This window comes from Poecilia formosa, unplaced genomic scaffold (genome assembly GCF_000485575.1).
Source record: "Poecilia formosa unplaced genomic scaffold, Poecilia_formosa-5.1.2 Scaffold24, whole genome shotgun sequence".
In the NCBI taxonomy this organism is placed as follows: domain Eukaryota; kingdom Metazoa; phylum Chordata; class Actinopteri; order Cyprinodontiformes; family Poeciliidae; genus Poecilia; species Poecilia formosa.
Genome location: NW_006799963.1, coordinates 521,547 through 533,636, shown reverse-complemented (window position 1 = coordinate 533,636; position 12,090 = coordinate 521,547). Strand labels below are relative to the sequence as shown.

At 36.3% G+C, this 12,090-nt stretch overlaps 1 protein-coding gene across 1 annotated transcript; it reads left to right on the top strand.

Annotated features, from left to right (window-relative positions):
* Positions 1-3,120: 3,120 nt before the first annotated feature.
* Positions 3,121-12,090, top strand: LOC103135309 (sialic acid-binding Ig-like lectin 12; the record flags this gene model as incomplete). The annotated part of the gene is made up of 6 exons (XM_016669397.1): positions 3,121-3,182; positions 4,762-4,829; positions 5,635-6,012; positions 9,788-10,087; positions 10,162-10,416; positions 12,038-12,090. Coding segments are annotated over exons 2-6 (1,050 nt in total), but the record flags the coding sequence as incomplete, so codon positions are not given.

Sequence of the window (12,090 nt, the reverse complement as noted above, 5' to 3'; positions counted from 1 at the left end):
TTACGGTAAAAAATGGTAAAAGACCAACAGTTTTTGACCGTCATATCCAAAAACATTTCATTACTGTAGAAGCTACATGGAACTACCGTAAGTCGAAACTGCAAAGAAAGTCAGTAAATTTACGGTAAAAAATGGTAAAAGACCAACAGTTTTTGACCGTCATATCCAAAAACATTTCATTACCGTAGAAATTACATGGAACTACCGTAAGTCGAAACTGCAAAGAAAGTCAGTAAATTTACGGTAAAAAATTGTACAATGCCAGCAGTTACTGACCAGAATATTCACAGCATTATACTGCCGTAGAAAATACATGGCATTATCATAACTGAATAAATATATATCCTAAGTAATTTTGACAGTCACGAATGTAAAAAATACAGAAATATATTGTAAAAATATAAGTAATTGTAAAGTTCATAAAAAAATTGTAATATTGCCAGCAGTTAATTACCCTAAACTTAACAGTAGCAATCAGCCAAAAGTACAAATTTTGCTGATATTTATATCTACAATGTAAAAGTGTAAACAAGACTGCAAAAGAACTTTTTACAAAGAACAAAATGCTGGTGTGATATTTTGGTTTCTTTTTTAATAATGCCTTTAATACACCAAACTGAAATCTCAGCAGTAGACCAGGCATCGATCTGGCGACCCACCGATTGCAAAGCAAACTCCTACAGCCAACGCCACCATCATTTATGAGAGTATTTGATCATTGAGATTAAGAGAATTGTATGTTAGCCCCTCTTGCTTGAATGAAGCTGAAGTTGGTTTCCATTGGTGCTTCCAATTTGGGAAATGGCTAAAGGGCAATTCCACCTAATTTTTCACTACAATCAGCATCTTTAATTTACTCTAGCTAAAAAACTACAACACCTAGACTCTTCAAATCTGGACTAGATTATTCTCAACTNAATTTAAGATCTGGGAAACACAGAGTTAACTGTCTCACATGAAGATAAACAGACAGTCGTAACCTCCAGGTCAGTTTATACACACATAAGGAAGAGAACATTTTAAACTCAAAATCACAATAATACTGATTAACATTAGACTGAATATGAACTAAAGTAATAATGATAATACCAAAAAATATCTAACAAAGTTTTTCTAGAATGTAATAATTCTTCAGCGTCAGGTGGAATAAATGCAAATAAAAAATGATTTTGAATTTTCATACTGTAACCAGCCACTAGGGGTCAGCATTATCAGCTGCAAAGTGAGATTTACATTGATGTTATATTTGTTACAGCATTCACTCTTCTAGTATTTAAATATTGTTTTCTCCCATGACATCATGTTTAACTTTGTACTCATACAGTCGATCTCCATTGTTCACTGGTTCTCTAATTAAAACATTATTTCATCATATCCACTAAGACGCCTGTTCGCAGTTTGGTCCACCTGTAAACACATCGTGACACTTTCACTTCACAACTAGACCGTCCTGCTTTGTTACATCCAGATAAAATACATAAACGTTTGTGGTTGTTATGTGAAATAATGTGAAAAACTTACTGGGGCATTATTTCTTTTGCAAGGCACTGAAATCAGAAAATAGGCTGGACTGCCATGCCGTGGTAGCTACGTCACACTTTCGGTAGGCCATAGAGAGTGAATGCAGACAGTGTTTTGGTAGCATAGCATTAGATCTAGTTACATTATTTCTTGCTCAGACATTTGCATAGTGTTAACATAAGTTTTGTAGCAGTGGAGCCTTTATGTAATATGTAGTGTGTCTGACCTGTGACAGTCAGAGATAGTTTCTCTGGCAGTCTGGCCTAAAAGTGGAGCTCACATGAAACATGTCATAGAGTCAGACGTGTTGGAGTATGATTTATCTAAAGGCTCCTCCCCTAATTTGTCATGGAGACCAAGACCAGGTCTTACATTCTTCCAACAACCTGTAAAAAGGAAAGCTGGGAGCCATTTTGCAGACTTTATTTTCAAATATCTTATTGAATGTTTTGTGTATGTTCGCCTTGGTCAAATGTAACATGTAATATTTTTCCTGAGCTTGGTGTTTTCTGTATTTTAAATAAAATTTGGAGTTAAAATAAATGCTATATTTAATACTCATGTGGCTCTTTTTGCTTTACATTTGTTTGACATCTCAAACTATCATAACCACCAAATTTCTTCTTCTACATCCAACAACAGCAGACCTACAAAACTGATCTCATCTGAAAAGCACCGCCAACATGACAGACAGGGACTCTTTGTAAACACACTATTTTAAGTTCATCGGACAAATAATGATTCAATACGAGAACTACTCTCATAAACTGATTTGAGCAATTTGATAATGTTCTGATAAAACCCTAGTAAGTACTTGTCAGCTCTTCTTATAAGAATTGTTATTTACATTTTTCACTCTACTAGATTTGTTTTTAGGTTTTAGATATTTTAGGTAAAGGACACAAATTATTAATCACCTTAAAGATGAAAAAAGTTTTCAACCTATTTATGACGTGTGGAAACATTTTATATCTGCCAATCAGAATGAATCATAAGAAACCCATTCATCATTTTCTGTACCAGTTTCCTCCTGTTCACTCCACCAGAGCTCTGGAACCTATGCAAAAGATGCCAACAAGGTGGAGCACTTTGCAGTAATCTACTGCAAGTAAAAGCGGTTACCTTGATAAAGTAAAAGACGAATAAATTAAAAGTTAAAAGCACCTTGTAAACATTTTGCTTTAAATAAAAGTTTCTTAGTTCATTTTTATGAGCAGAAGAAAATTCTGCTTGTGGATTTCACAAAGCAAATGAGAACATTTTGGTCTCAAACTGTTTAATTTAAAGGAGCAACTTTATAGATAAAAATGCAACATAAAATAAGACATTTTAGCAATATGACATCATGAATATTTGGGAGGAATTATAATACAGACGTTGTTTCTGCGAAGCTTCTCTGTGGTTTTCCTCGTCCTCTGAACTGGGCAGTCCTCATATTCATGCCATCCTTTGCCTAATAAATGCACTGTTCCTGGGTTTGAAATATGAACAGGTTAACATCCTCTTTCACAACAAGAGGAAGGATAAATAACGCACCTTTAAACTCCTACGTGACATTGACTTTCAAACACAGAAGTTGCTTGGTGGTTGTTTTGCTCTCTAAGTGAAATTTCTATGAAACCAGATTAATACTTTTCTAGTTTTATCTGCACATTATTCAGGTAAGAAAATTTTTAAAATGAAATTGCTTTTGACAATAGATTTTTCCTAAACCAGTAATTTTCTTTGCTATAAAAACTGTTAATGTTTTTATTTGAAAAATTGGTGTTTTAAATTTTGCATTATTTTTTTTTTTATCAAAAAGCTCTGCTGCAGTTGTTCATGAGCTCTGTGTCATGTAGTGTAAGTTTCAAGATGAACCGAAGTGAATGTTTACTGATAAAAAAAGGAAACCTGCTTATCTCCTTGGGAAATCCTGGGAAAGTGAAAAAGAAATTAAAACAAAAATTAGACATATTGTAGTACTTGTATGCATCTGCTTATCTCTGCATTATTTCCCATACCGACTAGGCTGATCTGAGTTTAAGTGCGTTACTGTTCATTTACTTTGTTAACAGAATTCTGCATGCAGCGGTTGTGTGTTCAGGGGGGAATGTTTTTGTTTTAGTTCTGGATGCTCGCTGACTCCGGTGTGGATGTGTAAAGTTTGTCTGCATCGGCGGATAAACTATCGAGTTGTTCTCCTGTTCGGTTATCTTCATTAAAAGAAGATCAACATTATTCCCTCCTGGAGTGGTTGTTATCCCGCACCTTTACTATCCATCCGTGGCCACCGTTAACAATATCATAGGGAAGCCTACAGAGAAACCAGTTTATTTTCATAAATTAAAATTGAGGAGAATAAACTAAACACTGTGAATATCTCTTTTTGGTTCTCTTGTTATTCTCCATTCAGGCAGAGGAGGATAAACCAAACAGATACACAGGGAAACTAAAGCCTCAGGGAAGATAATAGTTACTAATCTAAGAGAACCAGGGCTGAACTGTCACCAAAAAAACTTCTCTGACAACTTTGCTCATGGCAGCAAAATGTAATTATATAATATGTGAAGGTACGTGACATACCAGAGGATATTTACAGTATGAATGTTGTCTTGTTTCAAGAGGTAAAAGAAAGCACAGCAGCCGACTTGGAGGAGAGTCTGATCCAGTGGTTGAAGTTTGTGTGACAAATTTAGTTTGACACATTTTTTCTGTGTCTACTTTGACGCATTTTAGTCTTTGTTCTCACAGTTTTTCTGGATGCGCTCCACCATGTATCCCCTCCGATCTGCTGAAATGACAAAATTTATAACCTCGGAGGAGAAAAGAGGGGCGGGTCAAAGAGTACTGAGAGATTTCACTGGATTAACCAAATGTCTTTCAAGAAAATCAATCAATTGTGGTTGATAAAAATTTATTAACATCATTTTTAGGTCAAATTATGACATTTTTTTGGGCCAGTGTTTGTGAATCGGTCCAACAGACATTGCCCGGGATGCTGGACGGTCTCTCCATCCGTAAAGTAAACAGGCCGTCTATCTATGGGAAAGATAGATGAATAAATTAACTAACATAGATTAATTACATTGGCAACATCTAAGGAAACAAACAACAAAGAAGTGATCCATAGGAACCCAAGTCATACTTAAAGTCCAAATGCATACATATCATGACATGCTAAGCAAACTGATAAATTAATTTTTACATGCAATTTGTTTAAAGCACTGAAACTCAGCAGCTGTTTTCATCTTTTTACAGTCTGATGGCGGCTCTGTCTGAGAACATGCTGGCAGTCAGCATGTTACTGAGTGTCGTCTTTCTTCCAGGTGAGATGTTTGTTCTCTTCCTTTCATTTGGAGACATTACATGAGTCATTACTCTGAAATATTTCATCTTGATATTGTTTAGAGGCTCAAGCTTGTAGTGGACATCAGGAAGAAAGGTGTCAGCTACTTACCCTAAATAGAGGCTGTATGGATGTGATGTAGAAGACCTGAAAGAGTTTTTACTTTGTAGTTCTCAGAAGAAGCAACATCCCTGAGAGACTGCTGCTGACTTTTATCTTTGCATTATCTTAACTTACCGTCTCTGTCTGGTTTTCCAGCTGCATAGTAACAAAATAAAAAAAGCTCCACAGGTGCCTTAAGGTCGCCCAGCAGATCATCGGCTATAATCTGCCAGGAAATTATAACTGAATACTTCTTGCTGATTCAGGAACATCATGAAAATTCTCCAATAACATGAATTACTTGAATGCCTCCCTTTGGGCAGATGTTTCAGATCTGTTAAGACTAAAACCAAATAGACTGAGAAACAGTTTTTACCCATGAGCCATCGTCAGGCTGAATTCTCTTAAGTGGTCGCTTTGACATTGTCTATTACTTATGTCTATTTTAGTTTTAAATTAACTTTTTTATAAAGGGACAAGAGCAATATAAGTAAATATTTATCATCTTTTTTTAAGTGAGACATTGTTTTTATCTTGATAATCGCATCCAAATTTGATTTCACAATGTTTTGTTACAGTGACAATAAAAATTCTATTCTATTCTATTTCAATCTAGTCTAACAAAGATTATCTGCAGGAAGATTTTGCTCCACATCATGTTCATTATTTGTCTGTCTTCACAGGTGTTTTGGCTGCTTGTCCCAATCCAGTCCTTATTGCTAACACACCTGGGTGGATGGAAGCACTGAGTGGATCTTGTTTGCAAATCCCATGTAGCTACAGTGCAACACATTACACATTTGGCAAAAGTAACGTTTATTACGGAATTTGGCTGAAAACTTACTCAAATGTTAATACCCATCCAAGCGCTGCTATTTTCAGCAGCAGTGGGTCAGTTAACATTTATTCACTGAAAATGATTGGAAAGCCGAGTGAGCAAAACTGCACCACTGTGTTTCCTGATTTAATCACCAGTTATACAGACAATTACTACCTCCGCATTGAGAATGGGGAATACAAGGCAACAGATATTTGTCATCCTCTTCATATAACAGTAAAAGGTAAGAAACTTTTTGCTTGTTTACAGTATGATACTGATATACAAAGTTAATAAGAATTATTCATATCCATGACATATTTAGATTGTTTTCCTTCAATCAACAAGGTATAGTGTTGATGTGAAATGAAATGGTTCTGTCATGCTGGATTTTAGTTTATTGACCCACATGCAAGTTCACACATAAAACCAGAGGATACTGTTCAGTGAAAGTTTAATGGAGGTTCTTTCCAAAATAAAATCAGATTGTGCTCCAGAGAACGGGTAGTCAGGTCAGCTCGGGATCTGTTCGGAGAAGGGAGATATTAGTAGGGTCCGGAGTTGAGAGATCTTGATAGGTTTTGAGGGATAAGCTTACTGTCTCTCGGATGGTGGCTGCGCGGAGGGGAAAGGCTAGGATCCGGGAGCGTACTGAAGATCAATGATGGAGTGGGAAGGAGAGCGGCAGGCGGAGATGTACAGTCTTGGCAAGAAGCAATCTCCAAAGTCCGGACTTGGTTCCTGGCTTGATTCCAACAGCTCGTCGAGTTCTGAGGGAAGACAAAATAGTACTTGAAGTCTCTTAAAACATCCATAACATAATCTTTGGTTAGACTATGACAAACAAGTGGGACCATCAAGTGATGAGTGATTGGTCTACTGCTTTTTAAAATCCACCAGCCAATGGGGTATATGCCACAGACTTCGGTTTTAGCGCTTCCGCATTTTTTTTTTTGCCACATAGGATGGTTCCGGTGCACAGGCAATAGTATGTTAACAGTGGCTCCTCAGTCACTGCAGGACTATTAATGATGCTTATAGAATTATTCAGACATCCTGAAATGCTCCAACAACAACAAAGGATTTAAAAGCTGGGTGTGTCAAACTTCACAATAACTTCGAAGGTAAGTTAATAAATCGTTTGTATTCACCATAATGCCTCATATGTCTGACATAGCTAACAGGGACAAGCTTACAAAGATGCTATGTAAACGTTAAGTGTTTTGATTATCTGTGCAGTGTGCAATCCACATATATATGCTATACACTATAGATATAGATATATAAACATATATAAATCTGTCTATATTGTGCCCAAGCTATCAGTCGGAGCTTCCGAAAGTAGCATGTAATTAGGAAAATAGTTAAAGGGCGATTACACTTAATTTTTCACTATCTTAAGCTTTTTTAATGTGTTGTAGTTTAAAAACTTTACCTAGACATGTCAAACTTAACTAGATTATTCTGTACTAATAGAATAAATAAAACATTTGTGAAACCTTCCAATTGATTTGTGAAATTTGTAAAATGTCAATAATAGATTCCAGAACGCTGTTTTGCATCTGGAAAACATTAGATCTGAATTATCAAATTGGCATTATTTCTTATTTTAACTTGACGTTTTCTTTCTCTCTTTTTTTTTGTATTTTTATTATAGCTGGAGTTGGACAGTTCTGTTTGGTGGCTTCCTGGAGGGAGAGATTGGCTGAGCTAATGCTGCCGTCAACTTTTCTCCTGCTATTAACTTTTTTGCTTCTCTTTGTATAGAAAATATTTCTATCAGTTGCTCTTTTTCCATTTTGTATACAGTATTTGCTCTTTTTTATTTTAATTTTTTACCTTAATGCTTACCTGGTCAGTTGATGTGGCAATGAACATTCTCTTGATTACTGACAAAATGTCAGAACCACATGGACTGAGCTAGTCTGAATCTTTATTTTTCATTAAAACGACTTCTTGTAATTTTAAGACATTGTTATAAAATTGCATCTTTATTCTGCTGTAACAATGACTGCATTCTTGCAATTAAAAACATTTGTATCCTGACCGTAGTGCTCCCTTATACAACTCACAGAAATGATAATTGAAATAAAGGCACTTTTAAAAATATTGTCTGTAATTTTATTATTATTTGAATTGAGTACAGGAGGAATAAATTAAAATCAAATCTGGTGTGAAAATAAATCTTGCAAGTCATGTCATCCAGCCTTATTCAGTATATTAAATTATATGACTAACTACATATTACCTAATATTCAAACTTCTTTGCTGGTATTACCTAAAAGTGTTGCATTTTAATATCTCACTTGAATTCCTGAACTACATGCAAATACTTGATATAATGTAAACACTGAAAAAAGGAGAAAAAGAGGTTTGTGAAATGTAGAGTATTACAAATTAGATTAAATTTTATTGTAGGTACAAACAGGATAGCAAATGAAATGCATGTTAAAATCTGAATACTCTTGAAAGTGTAAGAGTTTATAAAAGTCCAGGCAAACCTAAATTTACCATTTTAAAAGCAAAAAGCAGCGGAAGGATGTAACTTCATAACCTCATTTTCTAAGCAGAATCTCAGAGAAAAAAAGAGAGAAATTACGTCTCTGTAACACAAGAACAGATTAAAGCAGCCAAGTGGAAAAATTTACTCTAACGTGGATTATAATTATGAAACAGCAAATGTAGATCTCATATGTTTGGGATTCAGGAAATAAGTGGTTTCTACCATTTGTACCACTTGTTCTGTGGATTTTTCATGTGGATTGGTGCCACTTAAACGGCTGTAAAACGAAGGTTTTGGACCTTAATCTGACTGACTACTTGTGTGGTTTGGATGGGGCTGAAGCGATGCTGCTCTCGGCTGCTTAAATTACCGTGCTCGGTATTGCTCCTTCATCTTAAATGTATTTTATATAATTGTCATATAAACAAAAACTAAGGAGTTGCTTAAAAATAATTTCATACTCCGTATAACAGTCAATACAATAGGTATTGACTTACCTATTGTAAGTCAATACCTATTGTATTGACTTACCTATTGTTAGCGTTATCTCAGCGATACCAGAATATTCTGCCTCTGTTCTCTGCTGAGAACAGAGGCAGAATCACTGAATCACTGCCTCTGTTCTCAGCCTGTTCCCGTAGCAGTGGATTTCCTCCTGCATTATTTTCCTCCAACAAATTATTCCAGTGAACGAAGCGCATACAGCTCCCTTTTAACCTCCGTCTTCCCATTTCTGACACTGGATCTTCAATATCTACAAGCTTTGAAACAGCAGGCAGCTACAAACCGGGTGTTAGCTGTAGTGGCTAAGTTTTGGTTACGGTCCGCTGTTGCCTTGATATCAACAGAAAAATTAAAAAAACTAAGCACTGGATGGTACCAGTTAATTACTGGACACTTTTGCACACAACAAAACTCAGTTGTTGTACCAGTAGCTTGTAGATATTTTAGGTTTTGCGTCTTGTTCATGGTACAGACATTGCAGCTTTGGGTAAAAACCATAGACATAATATAAGGAAATCATTACTGATATAAATTTGTTATAAAATAATTACTGATTTCACTTTAAAAATTAGGTAACTTTATGTTATTAAAGGTAAAGTTTGAACAGTAATGATTTCTTGGTTAATGTCAAGTTGTCATAACAAAGACATTTTGAATAATGTCATTAAAAGTGTAATAATTTACTGAATGACACTTTATGACAACAGTCATAAATATTCATGAAGGCTTGTTCATGTTCATGACATGTGATATGTTATGTTTATGACGGTGTCACGACAGTCTTATTCACCCCCTTCAAATAAAGTGTTACCAAAAATTGTCTGATGGACAGACAGAACAATATATGTTGCTAATAACTTTAAAAATATTCTAACATTTGTCCTTGATACAAGACCTAGGTATTGTTGTGGATTTAAAACAATAAAAACAAATGGAAAAATTAAAGAAATAAAACTTGGACATGGAAATGAGAAATCCATTTTTAACCTGTTTGTTTAATGTGAAACCCCAGATTCTCCTTGGAGTCCCAGCATTAATGTTCCCTCTGACCTGAAGGAGCATCAGTCTGTCACTGTAACCTGCTCAGCTTTCACTCCCTGTCCACACTCACCTCCTCAACTCACCTGGAATCTCCAACAAGACTCTCTCAGACAAACAGAGGAAAACACAGATGGAACCTTTACAACTAAAATCCAGGAGAACATCACTCTGTCAGACACACATGATGGATACAACATCAGCTGTTCTGCCAGATATCCTGTGATTGGAGGAAACAAGACAGCAGAGACAGAAGTGACTCTCATTGTTTCATGTAAGTGATCCTGTCAGCAGGTCATGGTTCAGCTGTTTGTGATCAATAAAGTTCATGTGTCTCATTTTCCTCAGATGCTCCTAGAAACACCTCAGCATCCATCAGTCCATCAGGTTTGGTGTCAGCAGGTAGCTGGGTGGAGCTGAGCTGCTCCAGCAGAGCCAAACCTCCACCCAGATTCACCTGGTTCAGGATCAGCAAAAATGGAGTCATTAATGTGTCTATGGGTCCAGCTTACTTCAACGCCACTGAGGGAGGAGAGTATTACTGTGTGGCTTCAAATGATTTGGGTAATGAAACGTCATCCAGTGTTTGTGCTGGAATCAAAGGTAATGGTTTTCTGCTTCTTGTTTCAGATTCTTTCAAAGCATATGTTTCCTTAAAACTGCATTTGGTAACTTTTACTAAAAAAATATATGTTTTTAATATTTCTTAAACTATCACTTTGTATTGGCAGTAAGAGACAGATAATCTGTCAAAATCTGAAAGAAATAATCTGACAAAATAAATAAAGTCAAGCTCCTCTACCTCCTCCCTGTGGTCCTACTACTATCTACTGAAATGCAACCCAGTGAGAAACAACCAATGAGAGACAGGAGGAAGGTGATATCACTGATGACCATGTATATTGACAGCTATTTTGCTCCAACCGTTTGTGTTTGTGGAGAAACAATGTACCACTAGAGGAAAACAGAAATTCTTGTGCAATAGCAGAGACAATTACAGCATTTTGATTCAGAGAAAGATACAATCATGAGATACATATGAAAGGAGAAAATTGAAAAAAAATATGGCACAGTAAGGATACATTTTTAAATACCATGTGGTCATAAAACATACCGTTCTCCAGTCCAGAAGATTGTTAACTGAGTTGGTTAACTCAAACAGATACACATGTGCATGTCTCTTTGTGCATTGGAAGACAAACTACTGACAAAGAGTTACAGGAAAAAAACTGCAACAGTAAAGTTATACAGATACCAGCATGTATGTAAACACTTATTGAGTTTGATGGTTGTAAAGTCTAACAGCAGCTGGGAGGAAGGATCTATGATAAATCTCCTTACTGCACCTAGGATGCTTCAGTCTGTCACTCAAGCAGCTCTTCAGTTCAGCAGCAGCTTCTTGCCGGTAGTGGGAGACATTGACCATCAGTGATGTTCTTTTAGCCAGAGTCCTTTTGTCTCCTGCACTCTGTGTCATCATTCTTACTAGCCTGCACATTCACAGCTAGCTCCACTGTTGAGGAGGAGCTGTAGCGTAGCAGAGAGTAAGGGGAAGGGTGTGAGCAGTGCTTACATGAGCTTGATTGACTGAGCTTTAAAGATGAAGTAGGGAGTTCTGAGAAAACCTAGCCTGAAATGTTGAACAAGGAAACCACACATCTAACTCTCCCTTGTTCTCTGCTGCACTACATTCCTCCCTTCACAGCTTTTGCATCACATTACAGCCTGTCATCAAAGTGAGAAAGTTTTCCTGGATCATTTGGCTGTTCCTCTGTCATTAACACAGCTACATCACACCAGTAATATTTACCTTGATCCACAGTAAGCTTTGTGTGGAGGAAGGTTGTGACCACCATTTACCCAAGCCTGACTGACTACAGAGACCTTCCTGACTCTGATTGGTTGTTTCTCACTGGGAGTGATGCATTTCAGTAGGACACCAGAGAATGCAGAGGAGCTTAATTGTTTTCAGACCATCTCCCTCATTTTATACTGCCAGGACATGGTGACAGTTTTAGCAAATATGTGAAATATATGTTATAACCGTCACTTACTGCAGCTTTAAGATCATGTAGATTACTTTTTATGAAATAAAGCAACACAGAATAACATGATCTGAGTTAGTTATTTTGAAGCTCAATGCTACAAGTAAAGTTATGGTTGGACCAAAATATTCCTTATATTTGTTTTTGTGTAAAACTTATATTTGTATGTGAATTGCCAGATTCTCCTTGGAGTCCCAGCATTAATGTTCCCTCTGACCTGAAGGAGCATCAG